Genomic DNA, 17,807 nt, shown 5'->3' with positions numbered 1-17,807 from the left:
ATTTATGTCAAATTGTCTTTTATTGCAGACCAGGGAGAAATGATGGGAATCCGATAAAAGCCTTGATCATCTGTAGCTATACAAAAGTGCTTCTCTTCTAAATAACCTTTTTTTTTTTAAAAATCATTTTATCGATGCTTTTTCCCTTTGTCGCAACTGAATTATTTATTTCTACACGCTTCCCCAAGCAATAACTTTGATTCATGTTAATGTGTGTTAAATTATGTGTCAGGCCACGTCTAATCTCTGTACATGAACACTCCCTAATTCAACCGCTAGGGGCGCCCTCACATAGTATTTACACTTCAGCCCATATTTACACCAGTTTCTCATGAGTGTCCGAAAACAGCTTAGAAAAATACTCCAGAATAAAGCTATCATAAGAAATTGGTAGCTATTGATTTGCATAAATACATTTGGAAGGCCATTTTAGGCTAAGGCTTTTTTTTTTCTTTCAGTCCACTCAACTCGTTAGCTAATAATTGATGCAGTCCTTGACTTGCTTGTCGGCTTTCCTCTTGGTGAAGCACCACAAAGTGCTTTTAAAACAGTGTTTCGATTGTGTCTGCGGTCACTCTTGTAGCTAGAAGGAAACAAGAACATCAGTGAGAAACATTGTCAAGATGCAAATTGTGAGTATGCTTGGTGCTCCTTACTTGTCTCGGGAAGCGGGATTCCCTTGGAACGTTGTTGTGTTCCGTTCGGATCTCTGGCAGGAACGCCCATCTCCATCCTAGCTGCACAAGCATTTGGTGAAAACCCGACGCTGCCTTGTGAAGGTTTCCTGGCTACGGGCGGGGGAACCCGTTCGGACTTTGTCCCGGGGTCGGAAAGTCGCACGAGATCAGCTGCCGAATTTTGCTTCACGTTAGTTTGACCTTCAGGCGAAGAGCCAGGCCCGGCGCTGTCCATCACAGTCTTTTTTGTGCTCCTGGAGAAGATGAAGCTCGCAGTAGAAGCCGGTAACCTTTGTGTGTCGGATGATTTGAAGGACAAGACCCCCGGTTCCCCGGCACAGTGGTAGGACGCTCTCGTCCCCAGCCGGCACGGAAGACCTTCTCTTGACGACAACGCCGCCGTTTTTATACGAATGGCTTCTTGTAATCGCATGGAAGGCGTGTTTGGCATCACGTACTTCTTCACCGCCTGAGGGGAACATTGAAGCGACTTCCGAGTTGGCTTCGGTGGAGTGTTCTGCTGCGGAGAGCCTTCCGGACTCTCCTCGCTCGTACTGACAGTGCGTAGTCGGACCATGTGGAGTAGCGACGGGGTGACGAGAGGGATGTTGGCGTCCTCTTTAGGAATGGGCGCGCTTTTGTGGCGGGCTAAAAGCTCCTTGTTCCTGTTGTCTCTGTGGACGGTACTGGGTGGCCTTCTGAAGGCAAGGTTCTCCATTGGGGAAGGAGTCGGGAGCTGGGAAGTGGTGGGAGACTCACTCCTGGAGTGACTTTCCATCTCAAGCGAGTGTCGCTTTAGGACACTGCCGGAAGACGGTTGGATTTCTGCAGGACTGTTGCTTGAACATGATATTGGTGATGGTCCAGCGTCTTGAACTGGATCTGGGGGTGTGGATTGTCCTGGTTCAGATTTCTCCAAAGGTGTGTCTGAAACACCCGTCTCTGAAGCACAGGTGTCCTCAGCTCGGATATTGTCCGGTGGAGGCGGGAGAGGAAATTCGATCTCATCCCCTCCATCAAAAACCGATTCTCCCTCCAAGGGAGGCGGGGGAGGCGGCCAAGACGATTCAGCAGCACGACCTTCCTCCTGGATTCCTTCTAACTCAACCGGCAATGTCGATACCGAGGTGGGAGGTGACTTTCTCGAACGAGGCGGCGTAGGTTGATAAGGAGGCGGAGGAGAAGGTGGCGGGGAGTTTTTAGGAATGTTTTGGGGTTCTATACAATTTGATCGGACTTCAACCTCAGAGTCATTGATGGTGGTGGTGTGGCAACTTTCTCCTTTTGGTTCCTCTGTCAGCATGACGTCTTCTTTCAGTTGTGGTTTCTTCATGACGGGGGGCGGCTCTTTTTTTGCGGAAATGACACAACTGGCGGAGTCGTTGGTTCCCGGGCCTTGTTCTTTTGGTGTCGTTTCGATCCCATCATCAGATAAACATGCTAAGCTAGCTAAACATTCCGTGTTTTCTTCAACCTGATGAGTCTGAATCTCGCAGAACAGTTTCTCGTCCTTTGGATTGATTTCTGTCGGTTCTGCTTTGTCTCGAGTTTCAAAACCGGTTTGGCTTCCTTCTTCTGTAACGGCGCTCTCCTGCGCCTTTGTTGATTCCGGGACTACTTTGTCAGTTTGGAGGCTCGGACCACACAGGAGCGTAAAGGTGTGACTGTTCTGAGCCCAGGTTTCGGGGGGAGGAGGACATGGTGCTTTGACCTTGGGAGGTGGTGGGACAGTCCATAGCTCTTTGACTTCCACCCTCAAAGGTGACGTGAGTTCTTTTGCGGGCAAGCCGCTTGTGCAAGAATTGGAGACATCCGAATTGACAGGATCGGACGTCCCGGACGATAAGGAGGTCAGCGATGAAGAAGGAGACGCCGAGGATGACGCCCGAGACGCAGATCTCTCCGGTTTAAGCGGTTTGATCTTGTGTTTATCTGGGGCCATGTCTTTGGGGGAAAGCGTCGGGGTGCCACTTTGACTGGAGTAGCCACTGGAAGGCGAAATGGTCCGTTCAAATTTCTCACCTTCTGATGGATCTTTGAATTCCGAGACAGACTCTTGAGCGCTTTTTGCTTCGCAAGCAGAATCCTGACTGGGGTTTGAAGACTGGGACTTGGGTTCTGCCAGACAGGTTGAGACAGGATCCGGAATGTTGCTTGTGACTGATTGTAATTCCTCACTTGATACTTTTGTATCTTTACCTTCTGCTTGACTCTTTTGAATCTTAGTCAAATAAAGCGAATTTGATCTTCGCGGAGGTGCTGGGGGCAGCTTGGTCTTGATAACGGAGAGACTCCGAGTTGAATTACGTTTGATCTTTGCCTCATCTCTACTGGAACATGACATGACGGGTTCAGAGTCTGGGGTCAAAGTCTGGACGCAGAGTTCTCGGTCCCCTGTCGGGTTCACCCGACTTTCCTCCGGATTGAGATCCGCTTTGTGTGTTGTTGGATTATTGAAGGAACTATCTGCGCGGGAACTGTCACAATCTGATTTTCTGGAGAGAAAAGGGCTGGCTGACGAGGTCACGGAAGCCGCCGGGCTGTTTTTGCTTACTGCGTGAGCACTCTTGACACTGCCACGCTCAATCTCGATGACTTCAATGCCGGCTGGCAGCACTGCGTTTGGGATGATTGTGGAGAGATAGGTCGCCTGAGGAGATACGGACATCACGGGACCCTGCGGGACATGAAAAACCTGTTGATTTGGGGGAACAAGGACGTGATATTGTTTCCTTACCTGGGGTTCTGAGAGGAAGCTCATTAAAGGATTGAAGGTGGTCAGTCCAGGTACTGCAACGGACTTGGGCCTGATGACTGAAGAACGACAGCGAGGGCTTCCAAAACTCTGTTGGTCATTGTTCTTGGACACTTCTTGAAGATGCTTACCATCGGTTATCTGCCCAGGAGATGTAAAATAAGTTTCAGCAAAAAAAGTCTAGCAGGGTCACAAAGTGGGACTTACTTCCAGCTCGGATAGGTGCACCCTTGCTCCTTCCTTGGTCATCACTGGAGTCCCTCCATCAAGAGTTGGAATGATCAAAGAACCCGATTGGTTGTTGTTATTGGGTTGCTGAGCGGTTGAGCATCTGTGCAATGCTGGGGAAATTGAAATTGGACTTTCAATGACAAGTCCAACAAAAAAAACCCAATTGTGTGCTCTTGGACCTACCAAGTTCTTTCTGGACTTGGTTGGGTATCCCCATAATGGTAGTCCTTCTGTTCCTCTTCCTGTTCTTTTCTAACCTTTTGACTGAATACAGGGGCTTGAATGTAGAACCTGAAAGAGAGCGTCATAGAATAGAACGACGGAATGATAAACCTGACATTGTCAACGGTAATTACTTTGGCGGGTGAGAACAGGTCTGGAAGTTCTTGTGGTATCGTTAATCCCTGAGTTGGACTCCAGAGAGCCACTCTCGTCTTTGGAGTGAAGATCATCATCTGGGTGTCCTGTGTCTGACGACTGCACGATACGTACATAAAATGGATTTAACATCTCAAATGTTGGAGGGCCATTTTGTGTCTGTCGGACTTACAGCGCAGCTTTCATCTTCGCCAAAGTTTCCTCCACTGTCGTGCTCTGCAAATCAACATGGCCCGTGTTAACCCTGAATCGGCTCGCATGGATTAAAGCATAGGTGTCAAACCCGAGGGCCGGGGGCCAGATACGGCCCACCACATCATTTTATGTGGCCCGCCAAGACAAATTTTGCATTGTCATGACGAAAATTGTCTTGAAAGTAGAAACAGCATACAATAAAGTCTGTTGTGGATACCTTGCTGATGACCTTCCTGCTGTAATATTTTCAAGCCCTCCCGAGCCTCCGAGTGCAAGTCCTCCAGGTACTGAGGTCGATCGGCCTCGATGAAAACATTCTCCTGGAAGTGTTGCGAGGCCGAGTAGTGCGCTCCCAACTTCTTTTGCTCATCGTTGTTCTTGGTCCCAGCTGTGGAGAAATAATTTGACTGCTTTATTGAACTAACCATCAGTGTCGGATTATTTGTAGTCTGCAAGATGCACAACCTGCTCAACAGGTTGGTAAAACTGATCAGCTTTACATTTGAACCCTGTGTGCAGTTGCCACCTGTTGTGAATGTGACACTAGGCCTTGAACAGAAGCTGGGCAGATGTTCCAACCTGGCTAATCGCACAATCTGTAATTCTGTGCTAGTCCCAGATTAGCTCATTCAGGTTGAATGGGCCACTGTTCAAGAAGTTTCAGGTGATCTTGAGGATGTCTGCTCAATAGACTCTTAATCATGATATCAAGCACGGGGAAATATTCCCAACAGGTCGCCGTGGGATTACAAGGAGGAGGAGGAGACCCCCTGCCTCTTAAGAACTAACAGACTCATGCAGGAGGTTAGAGGCTTTGAGTTGATTAAGACGACCGGCGGTAAAGCCGTTTATTTTATTAAACCCCCAATTTGAGGGCAGTTTGTTGTTCTGTGACAGAGGAGATATATTTTAGAAGCGACTCGTGGATCATGAACATAAATATTGGTGTGGGAAAACAACACTCACCCTTCTTCTTGAAGACCGACAGCAAGGAGTGGATGCCCTTTTGTAAATAAACCACCATCCCGACATCGGCCCATGGAAGATCCTCCCTCCCCAAGATAAACTAATCGCAGAGTACAAGAAAATAAATCTCGAGTGAAAATAAAAAATATATATACTGGAAAAGTATTGGAAGTTCCTCCTCCTTGATGAGTCCGTCTCGCTGTGGAAGGATGAGCTCACAATAAAAACTGCTCCCACCCACCCCAGCTGCCTTATCCCCGTGTCTGATACCCGCCAACCTGCCTCCCTCCCTCCCTCCCTCTACTCCCTCCCTCCCTCCGCCTCTCCTCCATTTATCGTCAAATAAAGGACTCCTGCTTAGCCCTCAGCTGTCAAAGTTTGGCTTTCAGGCAACATCCACCCCCACGAAGCTCACTATAGAGACACGCGTCTATGCATGTGCTCACCCCCCCCTCCCTGGGTTGATCTGATTATGCAGATGTATTTTAATATTTTCTCAGGCTAGGAACAAAAACTAACTTTTTTTCAACTTTACTGTCGCGCTCACTAATTGTCGGCACGTCACACTTGGTCAGAATAATAAGCGCCTTCAGCCTGTTTCATTATTTTCAGCCGAGGTTGTGTCCTTGCAAATGAAACGGACGCGCCCGTATCATCCTCTTGTCTCCTCGCATCACTTTCCCGCCGGCCGCTCGCTGCCAATCTCTCCTCCTTCGCATCTCCTCTCGTCTGGCCTTTTAGCCTGGCGGCTGCCGAGGCCTTGTTTGATTTATAAATAGCTTTTAATGGCGTCATCCGGTTGCTCCTGTTTCCCCACTCGCCTCCAATGATCCAATCTGTTTATGGCCAGGCTTGGTATTTCGGGTGTTTGGGTAGAAGATGTTGGCCCACAGGGTCGTTGGCAAGTGTTGAAGCTCGGGTGAGAGCGGCTTTAAAAATGGGAGTCATGCCAGTGGATTAGCTCCTGCACCTGCCTGCACCTAACCTGACACACTTTCTCATCTCACTCGTAACTTTCCAAATGTTGGAGCTTTTCCTCATGAAATCAAGCAAGTTCCCCCTCCTCATCCCTCTTTCACTCCCCGCTTTCTATCAATCTTCATTAGAATGTCTAAAGAGACGCCATCTGGTCTTGGGGGACGGGGTCAGAGGGGAGACTTTAGTTTGCCATTCCGTAGCACGCTAGAACAACATCTTGGCGTAACAGATGCAAATTCCAACCAGTCGAAATGATCAACATGACACGGGCAATTTGTTTTGAAGAATTATGACACAGTAAACATTTTTTTAACAGCGAGTTTAATTGCAGCTTGGATGGCAAATTAACTCGGATGCTAATTTGTTCTTATTCTGCGCTCCTCGCCGTCCTCGTATGTAAGACTCACAGGCCACATTAATAGGTACGCCTGCACAGTTTGACGATGTGCCCTCGTCTCTGAACTAGAGCAGAGAGTGTAACCAGATACGCATATCCTGTGTGTATTTCCTGCGTGTGTCTTACGAGAGGGTATCAGCAGTCATGCGATAGAATACAAATACGCCCTCTAGTGGTTTTGATCAGGATAACATAATAGCCTGGGAATTTTAAATGATGCGTAAAGTCCTCCACGGTTCATTTCATTCTGTCCCTTGGGCGAGCCTGTTGAAATGACAGGGCTTAACCTCAGGAGATTTTTTTTTCTGCTCCCCCCCCCCCAAAAATTATTTTTAAACGCACAGCTGATGAGTTAATGATAGACCTGCATGGTTGTGATAGTAAGGTCAAGTTAGGCATGCCACTTCCTGCAAGCTAAAATAACATCAAGGCTTCAGAACATGAATTTTCAACACTTTTGTTCCGCCGAGCTGCGAGGAACGAGAAATCGGCCCCGGCTTCAAGTTAACGTGTCAGGCGAATCACACCCGACGCATTAAGATGGAATAGATGCGGCCTTGTGTCCGCCGTACTCAACATCACACACGCGTGTGCTGTCTGGCCACAGAAAAATCACCAAATTGAATTTGCAAGTGTTGCCGTGACACCTCTTCCTCATCATCATTCGTCTCTTGGACCTAAAAACACTCATGGAGTGACAAAAAGGCCAATGGTGTATTTGTGTAGCTGTGTTGCCAAAGATGGAGAACCATCTGCTTGTCACAGATTTTCGGTAACCCGCTGTGACCTCGCCAACATGGAGGAAGCATGTCCTGACCTCCTTGCTGCCGTGGCTGAATATAGGAATTGTTCAAGCAAATTCCAACAGTTCTGCAGGGTACAAGTTCATCTTTGCAGAAGATCATGCAGGTTTTTATGAATGGATCCCAGTGTTACGCAACACCCGTAAACAAAAATCATCCTAATGAGAAGAATATTATATTTATTTCAGGTTTTTTTAAATATCCCCCCCTGTTTTTCTTGAATATTTTATGTTAAAAATATTTTTTTAAAAAAAACCAATCAGCCCCAAAAATTAAACAGAAAAAATTGGTTTTTTTTTTGGTTAGAATTAAAAAATATATATAATACAATATGCAGGAATAAGGTCTTAATAATGTCACAATTTTACAATAATAAAGCTGTATTGTGAGAGAAAAAAAAAATTAACTCTTGATAGTGGAAAAACGAGCTTGACGTCTTAATTGGATTTCGCTGGCGATGCAGGAAGCCAACACTGAGTCCTTTTATAGTGAAGACAGAGATACATTCAACATGCTCGACTGAGCGGCACCGTGGCTTTTAGTACCATTTGTCATCATCTTTATTATTATTATTACGACTACAAGATTGTCACAGCCAAAACCGTGAGATCCTCCCAGAACATTTGCAAATAAGCAATTATATTAGCACCAGTTCAGGAGCTTCATTTAGACAAAAGTAGCGCTTTGCCGTCAACGACCTTGTAGTAGATGGTAATGTTTAGTTCACGATGGGTGCGGGTATCGCTGCAGAATCTTAACCACGTAAGAAGCCATGTTGGCCTAAATGAAAAAAATGTTCCCTTGATCTGCTTCAGTTCTCAGCAGGGAGTCGACAGGAGCCAGCGGTGAACGAGCTCTTCAAAGTGAGCATCTTAGCCTCGCTTTACACTATTCCAATGACTTACAAAGCAGCCTAACCCTAAGGGGGGACGGAATATAGAATATCACAACCCGAGCTAACATGATGAAAAATATTTCTATCCAGCTGAGTCCAACGTATCTTCTCTTCCTGATATATTCCCCCGACTAGAAGCTCCCTCTTTGCATTCACATGGCCTACTTCTGTCTGTGCATTGTGGCTACATGGTCCCTATAGTCACATTAGATTTATTTTATGCATTCAGCCAGATTTGGTTCATATTGAAAGAAGATAAATAACAAAAAAGAATTCAAGGTCAAGAGAAAGCGTCATGCAATGTTTCCATTTCACTGCAATCATCTGTTGTTGTTGTTTTTTGGTGGGAGAGGAAATAGAGCAGACAAACGGGAGCTGGGCTTCACTTAATGTGAACATTTGCATGAGTGACCACGCACGCGAACGGCTGGACATCCGGAATCCAAATTGTGGAGCAGTTTATGCATGAGGGAACATCAGGTGACCATGTCTGTTTTTTTACACAGGAGCACAGGAAGGGAGGGGCCTTTGCCGCGTGGATGGACATGATATCATGACCTGAGAAGTGGATTGCTAAAGTAAGTCGCTCAAGTTTTTATGCTTTTTATGCCTGGAAAAAAATGGCTGATGATCTTTAATTTCGTGATTATGAGTGTAAAAACATTTGCAGATTAGTTCATGTGGCGCATGCAGTTGACATGTCGCCCATAAACCAATTTGTGCTTATTAGAAGCCATCAACTTATCTAAGAAGGTCAAACCATTACACAATATTGCTTTTTGCTTTATGACGATGATGATGATGTCATCAAGCCGAGAGATTTTTCACCCATTTTTTTGTGTGCGCTATATATCACATGTTGCAACTTTGCCAACACCTAAACTATCAGAATATTGATCAAATGCATTGATGCAATTCTAATTGGGGGGGGAAAAAAATGTGAGGGTCACAAAGGGCAAAGAAAGCACGTTATCTGACAATCAGCGCGTCAGCGCAAAAGCGCGCGCTAAACCCGCTCATGTTAGCACGGGCGTCAGTCATTGCGGGAGAAGATAAGCTGCGGTCGTGGTGCAACACACAACACACAAACTTGTGCATGCAGAATGATGACTAATGTGAAGTCAGCTCACTACAACTTCTCATTCCCACATGCTTTTTTTTCTTTTTTTTCCAGCACCGTATAGCTGAGGAATTACCTGTCTTTAGTTTGTCTGTTCGTCCAATCAGCCAGATGCCTTTTGGTTTCTCCCAGAGTCCAGGGGGCTTTTTCTCCGTCTGAATCCGTTTGTGGATGCCGTTCCCCATTTTCGGGGGGCACTCCCCTAAGCCCCCTCCACTAAACTGTATCCGCTATGTCCATGGTCCCCCTGCCCCGGTTGTTGCTGAATCAGTGCTGACCGATGAGCATGATCCAGGAGCACTCCAAATCCGGCTGCTCGAGACAGAGCCGGCAGCATCCACTATGAAGTGTGTGCGTGTGTGTGTGTGTGTGTGCAGATAGGCAAGTGCCCCTCCCATTCTCCGCCGCTCCAAAGTGGAGCAAACACAGCTGACTGCCGTCGCGTAGCTCACCAGATGATTTACATCCGTTGCTAGGGAGCCTGGAGCCATCAATGGAGTTGTCAGAGAGCAATTTTCACGGGTGCTCATTTGCATGATAGGGAACCTTTAACGTTCTGTCAATGTGTTTTGTTTTATGCATGTACAGTAGCGTATAGTAATTCAATTTCCCAAGGGGACCTCAAAACAAAAAAATATATCGTCAAAAAATGCTGATGATGATTCATTGTATGTTCTTGATGGAAAAACATCCCAGAAAAATCAGATAAGACCGCAATTATCTGGCCTAGCATTTAAGGGGGGCCCGGGGGGGCAGTGCCCTTGCAGCCCCTCGTCTAGTTCCGGCACTGTATAGGTGCCACAAGATGGCAGTGAAGCATTAGTTTCCCCAATAATTCGAGCTAAGTGAACGAATGGCTGTAGGCAACAGTCAGAAGTACTTCTAGAATCTCTGCTCAGGGTCACCGAGAAGCCTGACAATGTCCAGACCAGCGCCGACATTTTGACCGCCGATCAATAGCAGCTCTCCAGAACTAGGCCGGCCAAGACATATCGCATCGCGAGGGTTATGAAACAGAATATTCCTCATCGGAAAACAAAATGGCGGTGCGGCAGGGATCGAATCATGGTCATCCTGATCATGTCTCATCCCTGACAGTAGATAAAAAGCCTCCCATAAAAAAAAAGATTTACAGAGTGAGGAGAGGAGGTGGGTGTGGAGGAGCTGCTCTGCGTCTCAGTGAAGAATTTATAAGCCCCTCCACCCTTTTTATTGCTCCAGGCTCTTCGGAGATGAAGTCTCAGTTTCTGCTTTTTGGATGTTTACCCCCTTAAGGAGTGACAGGAGTGAGATGACATCACTCCAGCTTTTCCCCCTTGCCTGTGTTTGTCAAGTAATCAGCAACGGCTGGCATCGAGCGAGACATGATGGAGCGCAACCACACCCGAAACACGCTGCGCATTCACCACCATAAGCCTCTGAGTGTGTTTTGTGTGTGTGTGTGTGTGTCCCAGATACAAAAACCCAGCACACTGCATGCACATTAATGGGATGCGTGTGACGCATGGCATCCTCAAAGTGGTCGCCAAGGTGACCACACGAAGACGCCATTAAGGCTTTGATTGGATGCGCGGCCGTTAAACCTGCCCGGGTTAATGACATCCGCTGCAAAATAATCACCATTATTGTGGATGAACTCAAATGACCTTGTCCATGACTGCTATACTTATATCTTATTTCAAGTCAGCTCCTCTCAATGTGTCAAAGCCAATCTGCACAGCTCTGCCACCTTGTGGCAAAGCAGTGTCATTACAAAAGAAAGCTGTTCAACAAGTGTGGCCTCAACAACAGCAACTTACATAACACACACACACACATACTGAATTGGACTTGACATATAAAGCATATCCTGGGCATATGTTTACTGGCTGGCCTCCCACTCCCTTGTGATGTCTTCCAGCTGCTTCGCCGCCGCTTCAAACGCACCCCGTGTTTTTTAAAACCACCCATCTGCATGGTGAACACAATTGCGGTGCAGTTTGCACGCGTGTGAAACTATATATAAAGAGAAATGAATGCTTCCAAAATTAGCTCTCTGTTTTCAAAATGGATGAGGACGCCAAACTGACTTCTCATTAGCAGCGAGTGATTTGAATTATGCTTATTATCTCAATTTCTAAACAGCTCCCATATGTCTTTTAGAGTCTAAAAGATGAGAATTAAAGCACATGTTAACACGCCTTCTCCTGTGTTGCTGAAATTAGTGTTTTCAGGGAGTAAAAAGAAACCACAAAAAGGTTCATAATTGCATCTATTTTTTCAAATTCATACATTAAGGCAGCATTGCACTATTCGTGGGAATTCATTGTATTGGTTTGTCCTCTCTGCAGTTAAATAAATAAATGAGCCAGCCACTACATGAAGATAAGATTCACAGCCTTGTTGGCTGACCATATTGCTACCATGGCAACAAGCGCCTCACGGAGCCGTCGCCCAGGAGTCGTTTACCTCGCAAACGTGATGGATGACGACTGGAGGTATCTGCTTCCCCAGGTAAAATGACCTCCTTCATCAAAGTGTGTGCGTTGTGAATAATGTTTACAAAGGCTTTTGCGTGTGTGCGTGCGTCTCATTAAACTTTTACACTTTTCCCTCTGTGACCCGGAATGAGAAAGCACAGAATGGCAAGTTACACGGAATGCAGTCATGAAAAGGTGCACTCTAATTAAAAAAAAGCTTGTTCCCCGAGAATCCTCTCAAAGTTCTGAATGAGCCTTTGTGATGCGCCCTAATCTCTCGTCCCCATCGCATAACTCCGGCCGTCATCCGGCAAGCCTCTCGCGGCTCAAAGACTTTTTCAAACTGTGTAAACTGGAGCCGGCGAGCTCGTGCAGAGCTTTGGATGGTGAGTCCGGGCGGCCGGTGCCAGGATGACAACAGTGAGTCAGTGGAATGACACAACACAAAGACATGTTTTAGTGAAGTACGTCTTGGCACACAAGAAGATCCTTTCTTGCGGTAAAGGCAACAAGGCAGCGCCCTGTTGTGACAATTTTTGAAGCAGACTGCCGTGTGTTTTTATTTTTTCCAGACACTCCTCAATCCGATTAATTACCATACATGATACGATTCAACGGCGATATGAATCGAATGAAAGCCCTCTGACATTTGTTTAGCATCTGGTAATATAGTATCGTGCAATTTGGACGGTTTAATTGGGGGAGTTGCCAAAAGTAGTCGCTGTTAATGACCACCCACGCAGGTTGCAAAACCACCACCATTTTAGGCACGATGAGGATTTAAAAAGTTTCCAGAAGTTGCTTCCTACGCTAACACCAGAGAGCGAGAGCCATGATGGCTTTTTTGGAAGGGGAACAAAAACAGGAAACCTCGACGGCGGCCGTAATCTCCGAGCTGCCGAACAAGCGAAAGCATCAGCAAACGGGGAGAAAAAAAAAGGGAGGGATTTAGAGATCAGCTACATGCATGCACGCCGTGGTCATGAGGTCATCTCGTTGACAAAAGTATCGGGACAGTTGCTGGTGTTTCTTTTGCTGCATTTTCAAAATGTCTCACCTTTTGCAGCATCCTGGCTCTGAAGTCCATCGGCCGCAACCGCCTGCCTCCCTCCATTATCGAGGCTCTTCTTGGTCTTCTTCCTCCTCTTCTGGCTGCTCCTCAACCAGCTGATGGCCTGTCCCAGGGAGCTTCCCGGCTTCCTGTGGCCGCGTTGAGCCTTCAGCTCGCGGCCAATGATTTCACTGACGTCCCAGGGAACCAGGTCACCCGTCGACCTCCTCCGGGACATGGCGGAGGTTGGGCCCGGCAAGCTCCCAACACACCGGGTGAGTCAGTTTAATCTCCAAATATTTGCCGAAGTTGGACACGTTTGGCCTCCTTGGACTTCGTTAGCACCTGGGACAACAATGACATCAGCGGGTTGAGAAAGAGAGAGACGGGAAAAAAAGAAAACAAATCTCAGGTCCAGATGACATGATCAGAACATGATCAGAACTTTTTATTTTCTGTCTTTTTTGGGGAGGGCAGAGAAGCTCAGTGAAAGGCTATTGCGACACAAGCGAAAGCAAATTAGAACAACATGCAAGCAAGACATTCCAACTTACTTGCACGGGTCCACTCTTCTCTCTTGTGTTTGAGTCCTGTGGAGTTTTGTGTGTGAAACTGAAGTTCCATCATGCTCTCTGACCAGTCAGTCCCTCCCTCCCTCCTCCTCCCACCTCTCACAGAGCTGTGATCTACACCAACCCTCGCAATCCTGGCCCTCCCTTTTTTAACTCATTCAGCGCCATTGACGGTCAAAGATATTAACTCGGTTGGCAGTGTATGAGTTAATTTAGTTTGTGCCTCGTATCTTGGGAATCAGGTGACCTTACGCCAGGCCTGATGCAGGATCCAGTGAAATATTACCCAACAGTGATGGAAGGAGGCCCGAAGATGTTTTCAGTCACTATGCACTTAGTGTACACACACAACATCTGGGAGTGAGAATGGAGAATGTTACTTCATGCAGCTGGTGGGGAAGGGAAGGGAAGGGGGGGAGCAACAAGACTCGCTCATCTGGTTTGCATGTGGACCAAGACCCACACAACTGAAACTTGCTTTCTTCCGCTGACGACCCAGGCTAAACTTTGCTCCTCCCATAATGACCGTAAAGTACTTCAAAATGACGGACACCGTGTCTTATCAGGGACTTTCAGATGAGCACACTTCTCGGTTGACATTTTATATTTTGTTGCGGCAGGAATTCCTGGGAGGGTGTGGCCCTTTTGCGGCTGAGCGATGGGAGCAAAACAGGCTGCAGCTCTCGCTTTTGTCCCTCTGCCTGCATCTGTTTTCCGTCCACCGGGGGGGGGGGTCGGCTTTGACGTCATGGGTGACACCCTGGAAACTTCATGATGCCTCTTTTGGATTATTATCAAAACAACTCATTTATAGTTTTGGAGGAAAGTAATGTGTTAAAAAGTCTGTTTATCTCAGTAGGACTTTGAGTTCTGAAGCAGAAGGCCTTAAATAGTTGACGCCTCCCTGCCTACACACTTTTGAACCCTCCCCAGAGATGTTTTTAATGTGTTGGATCACTTCATTTGTGGACATAATGTCATGTCAATTGCGATCTCCCTCTCTCCCACCCAAAAGCCAGACTTGCCAAAGAACAACAAGTGTGACATCACTGTTGTCACGGAAACCGGATGACAGGATTTGAACTAAACTCACCGTAGGTGTAATTAGAGCCGCAATGATTCATAATCTTGCGAAATTGAAAGTTAAAGTGATGCGTTGTGCTAGGGGACGCTCCAGCTTTGTTTTTCTTTGAATTTCCTCTGGCGCCAAACCTGTCAGCACCCTTAAACATCTGATCCTGTAGGCCCTGCTGTGGAGTTTGAATGTTCCCCATTGGCTCATTAAAAAAAAAAAAAAAAAAGTATATTAAAGTATGCGTTCAGAAAAAAAATGAATAATAATAAATTGCCAGGCAATCACACTGACACCAATTTAAAATGTGGTCAGGGTTTGACTCATTTGGGATTCCGCTGTGCACGTAGCACCGTAGATAACAATTGTGGTGTCCTCTAGCGCCATCTAGCGGACGCATTTACAAAGCAATCTCATCCTCATCATCTTGTTCCTCTAGAGTGGAAGCAAAGCACCGAGTTGCTTTATCGCAGGGGTCGCAAGTTGAGGTGAAATGGATCCTCTCCAAGGGAAGCAGCCCCATGTTGGTTGGAAGTTATTTTAAGACGGCTCGATAATGTGGAGGCATGCTTGGAATTCTGATGCCTGAGCGCCATCATCATCGTCATTAACATGCAAACATCACTCGTGGGGATTACCCTTCCTTCGTGAAGCTTCTTGTTTCCGGGCAGACCAATGGGCGCTCCTGCTTGGGCTCTTCTTTCTCGCCCAGCCTCTTGTGTTTATTAATACACCTAAACAGATTTGAGGTTGTCATAGTCACACATAGCTGCAGTCAAACTGTGGAGGGTGCAGGGGGGCGGGGTTGTGGATCTTCATACCCGCTCCCGCACATTTTGCTTTGTCATTTGCAGCAACCGGATTCATCCACAGGCCGGAGAACAAGTAAGTGGTTTTTAGATTGCGGTTCAATTTGAATGAAGCATCTGGAAAAAGTAAAGACAATTTGAAATGGTGTTAGGTTAAAAGTTGCTTGTGGTTATAATGGGAATCTAAAATAGGTCAGCAAATAAATCTTTTGAACTGCATCAAGACAGCTGACACGGTTTGTATATTTACATGAGGCAACCCGAGCGACGGCAAGATTTTTTTCAGCTGTCGTTGGAATAACTACGTTGGCCTACTGCTGTTAGTTGCCAAAGTATTCACACAGACTGTTCTTTCTTTTTTTCTTTCAGGGGATGGATCGTGAAGTTGATGCAAACAGCAGTTTCAAGCATTAGAGCCTCGCCATGGAGGACGACAGCGATCCGCCGTTTGATTTCACGCCTCTCTTCATCCAAGAAGAAAATGCCGATCCCGAGAGTAACTGGTCGGCTTTCACGAGGACGCAGGCGAGTCAACCGTCTTTAATGGGGACGTACTTGCACGAGATGGACGACTTACTCGAGAGGTGCGAGGAGTCAAATGCAGAAGAGATGCTCGGCCAAAGAGAAACTTATTTTACCACCGCGGAAGAAGACATGCCCGTCACTTCGGCGGGAAGCAAACTGAGCGACACCATGGTGCGATATGAAGATCAACTCATGGGGATGTTGGCCATGCTGGAGAGCTGTATGGAGGAGGCGGAAATCGATTTCCAGGCCAACCAGGAGTATGTCCATGTGAATCAAGTCGAGGAGCTGACGTCGGATAGTCTCAGCGTTGATCATCAGGAATCTGAATCGGACCTTCACGAGCGTTCCGAGCCAGCGGTTGCTTGCGCTTCCAAAGTGGATGATAGCAATGTCACGGAATTTCCACCCGAAGCCTTGGAGATTAATTTTGCAGTGGATGGATTCGAGGAACTGAAGTGTCAGATGGAGGAGTGCATTGAGGAGCTGCAGCGCTTAGAGAGGAGGAGGAAGGACTTACTGGCAGAAGTGCTGGAGCTGAGGCGGCAGGAACTCCAAGAAGAACCGGAGGAAAACATTTCAAGCAAAGTAAGCCAGGTGATGGCAGTGTTAAGAAAGGAGGAGGAAGACCGGAGAGAGGAGAGAAAGAAGGAGGTGGGGCTCCTTAGGTCAGAAGTGGCCGAAGAAGAGCGGCGAGTGTGGAAGGTGGAAATGGAAAAGCAGGAGTTGCTCAACCAGATGCGCAAGCTGAAGATGCAGTTGTTCACCAAAACCAGGGAGAACGCCTACACCCAGGCGGCCCTCAACAAGCGACGCCACGAAATGGATCTCCAGAAGAGAGATGAGGTAACTTTCAACTTTCAAATCAAATTTCAGGATTTATCCATAGCCTTCATTCCATTCACCAGGAGAAGCTACAGACCTCGCTCCAGCAAATGACCGAGGAGGGCTCGCAGATCAGGTCGGCCCATCAACAACGTCTCCAGGACCTTCGAGAGGAGCTTCGACTTTGCAACGCCGGCCGGATCTGCGAGGCGAAACAGGAGGAACTACTCGAGAGGAACTCCTGCAAGGACATCCAGCAGTACCTGCAGGACAGTTTGAAGGACCTCCAGAACAAGTACTGGCTTTCACTCAACAACAATTCAGCTTCCTGTCTAGCGCGATTCCTCAACTTCTCATCTTGGCCTTGCAGGTATGAACCCATGTTGCTGGCCCTTCAGAAGAGGAAAGAGACAACAACCAGCGCTTGTGTAAAAGCTAAAGAGCAGACCCGGGAGCTCAAGGCCCAGCTTGGACCCCTGCGGGAGGAGACGCAAACGCAGGTCCTGCAGAGAGCCTGCTTGGAGGAGAAACTCAAACTTGTTCACATCCAGATGAGAGAAGATGCCGAGCACTATGAGGTGATGCTAGTTGCTGACGTGTTGATCAAAGCAGACGTTACAAGACACTTTTTTATTTCAGGAGAACATCCGTTGTCTCGAGAGGAGCAGCAGAGAGTTGAAGACGGAGTTGACCGTACAGAAAAGACAAATCAAAGAGGCGGCAGAGTTGCGAGATCACCTTTCCAAACAACTCCTCCTATATAGGTGAGATGTCGAGGATTTTTGTTTGGCGTTTTACTAATGCAATCTTTTCTGACAGGTCTGCTGCGGGGGACCACCAGACACCCGAACATCAAAAACAAACATGATTTACCGCTCTAGATAAGTTTTTGATACGCAGAAGAGGATAGAATGCACTTTACACATAATTTTGCATTGTTTACCAAATTAGTTTGATGTGTTCTTTAAAAAAAAAAAAAAAAACCATGAAATCAAACTTGTTAATACCTTTTTTTGTTCTCTAATACATCCTTCCATTTATTTTCCACCGAATGGACTCCTGCTGCAGAAACGGTACTTTTAATGACAATACAATTTTT

The 17,807-nt window shown here is 46.9% G+C and overlaps 2 protein-coding genes across 5 annotated transcripts; one reads left to right on the top strand and one right to left on the bottom strand.

The window, feature by feature from the left end:
* Window position 1: 1 nt before the first annotated feature.
* kiaa1522 (KIAA1522 ortholog) lies at window positions 2–13,550 on the bottom strand. 4 transcript variants are annotated; one of them, XM_037263469.1, is made up of 10 exons: window positions 13,460–13,550; window positions 12,912–13,250; window positions 4,454–4,624; window positions 4,214–4,257; window positions 4,020–4,140; window positions 3,847–3,954; window positions 3,640–3,773; window positions 3,415–3,573; window positions 657–3,354; window positions 2–583 (listed from the first exon to the last, which is right to left on the bottom strand). In XM_037263469.1, exons 2-10 carry the CDS (start codon window positions 13,141–13,143, stop codon window positions 543–545), a joined length of 3,708 nt encoding a protein of 1,235 aa, XP_037119364.1. In that variant the 5' UTR covers window positions 13,144–13,250; window positions 13,460–13,550; the 3' UTR covers window positions 2–542. The 4 variants fall into 4 exon arrangements, with proteins under 4 accessions (XP_037119364.1, XP_037119365.1, XP_037119367.1 ...); XM_037263470.1 differs by having other exon boundaries at window positions 12,912–13,238; window positions 13,460–13,477; XM_037263472.1 differs by lacking the exons at window positions 12,912–13,250; window positions 13,460–13,550 and adding an exon at window positions 9,472–9,947.
* Window positions 13,551–14,869: 1,319 nt separating this feature from the next.
* Window positions 14,870–17,807, top strand: sync (syncoilin, intermediate filament protein). Its single transcript, XM_037263476.1, has 7 exons — window positions 14,870–15,438; window positions 15,725–16,729; window positions 16,792–17,003; window positions 17,079–17,286; window positions 17,348–17,472; window positions 17,528–17,671; window positions 17,761–17,807. Exons 2-6 carry the CDS (start codon window positions 15,782–15,784, stop codon window positions 17,574–17,576), a joined length of 1,542 nt encoding a protein of 513 aa, XP_037119371.1. The 5' UTR covers window positions 14,870–15,438; window positions 15,725–15,781; the 3' UTR covers window positions 17,577–17,671; window positions 17,761–17,807.

Source organism: Syngnathus acus, chromosome 11, assembly GCF_901709675.1.
Source record: "Syngnathus acus chromosome 11, fSynAcu1.2, whole genome shotgun sequence".
NCBI lineage: Eukaryota > Metazoa > Chordata > Actinopteri > Syngnathiformes > Syngnathidae > Syngnathus > Syngnathus acus.
The sequence above is the reverse complement of the archived record's forward strand: the minus strand, read 5'-3'. Positions and strand labels throughout refer to the sequence as shown.

Bases quoted from the DNA above. Each gene is read 5' to 3' on its own strand.
- kiaa1522 (XM_037263469.1), bottom strand. From the start codon at position 13,143: ATGTCCCGGAGGAGGTCGACGGGTGACCTGGTTCCCTGGGACGTCAGT. The intron at 3,774-3,846 runs GTAGGTCCAAGA...CAATTTCCCCAG, and splicing joins CCAAGTCCAGAAAGAACTTG to CATTGCACAGATGCTCAACC. The intron at 3,574-3,639 runs GTAAGTCCCACT...TCTCCTGGGCAG, and splicing joins TGCACCTATCCGAGCTGGAA to ATAACCGATGGTAAGCATCT.
- sync (XM_037263476.1), top strand. From the start codon at position 15,782: ATGGAGGACGACAGCGATCCGCCGTTTGATTTCACGCCTCTCTTCATC. The intron at 17,004-17,078 runs GTACTGGCTTTC...TTGGCCTTGCAG, and splicing joins TTGAAGGACCTCCAGAACAA to GTATGAACCCATGTTGCTGG. The intron at 17,473-17,527 runs GTGAGATGTCGA...CTTTTCTGACAG, and splicing joins AAACAACTCCTCCTATATAG to GTCTGCTGCGGGGGACCACC.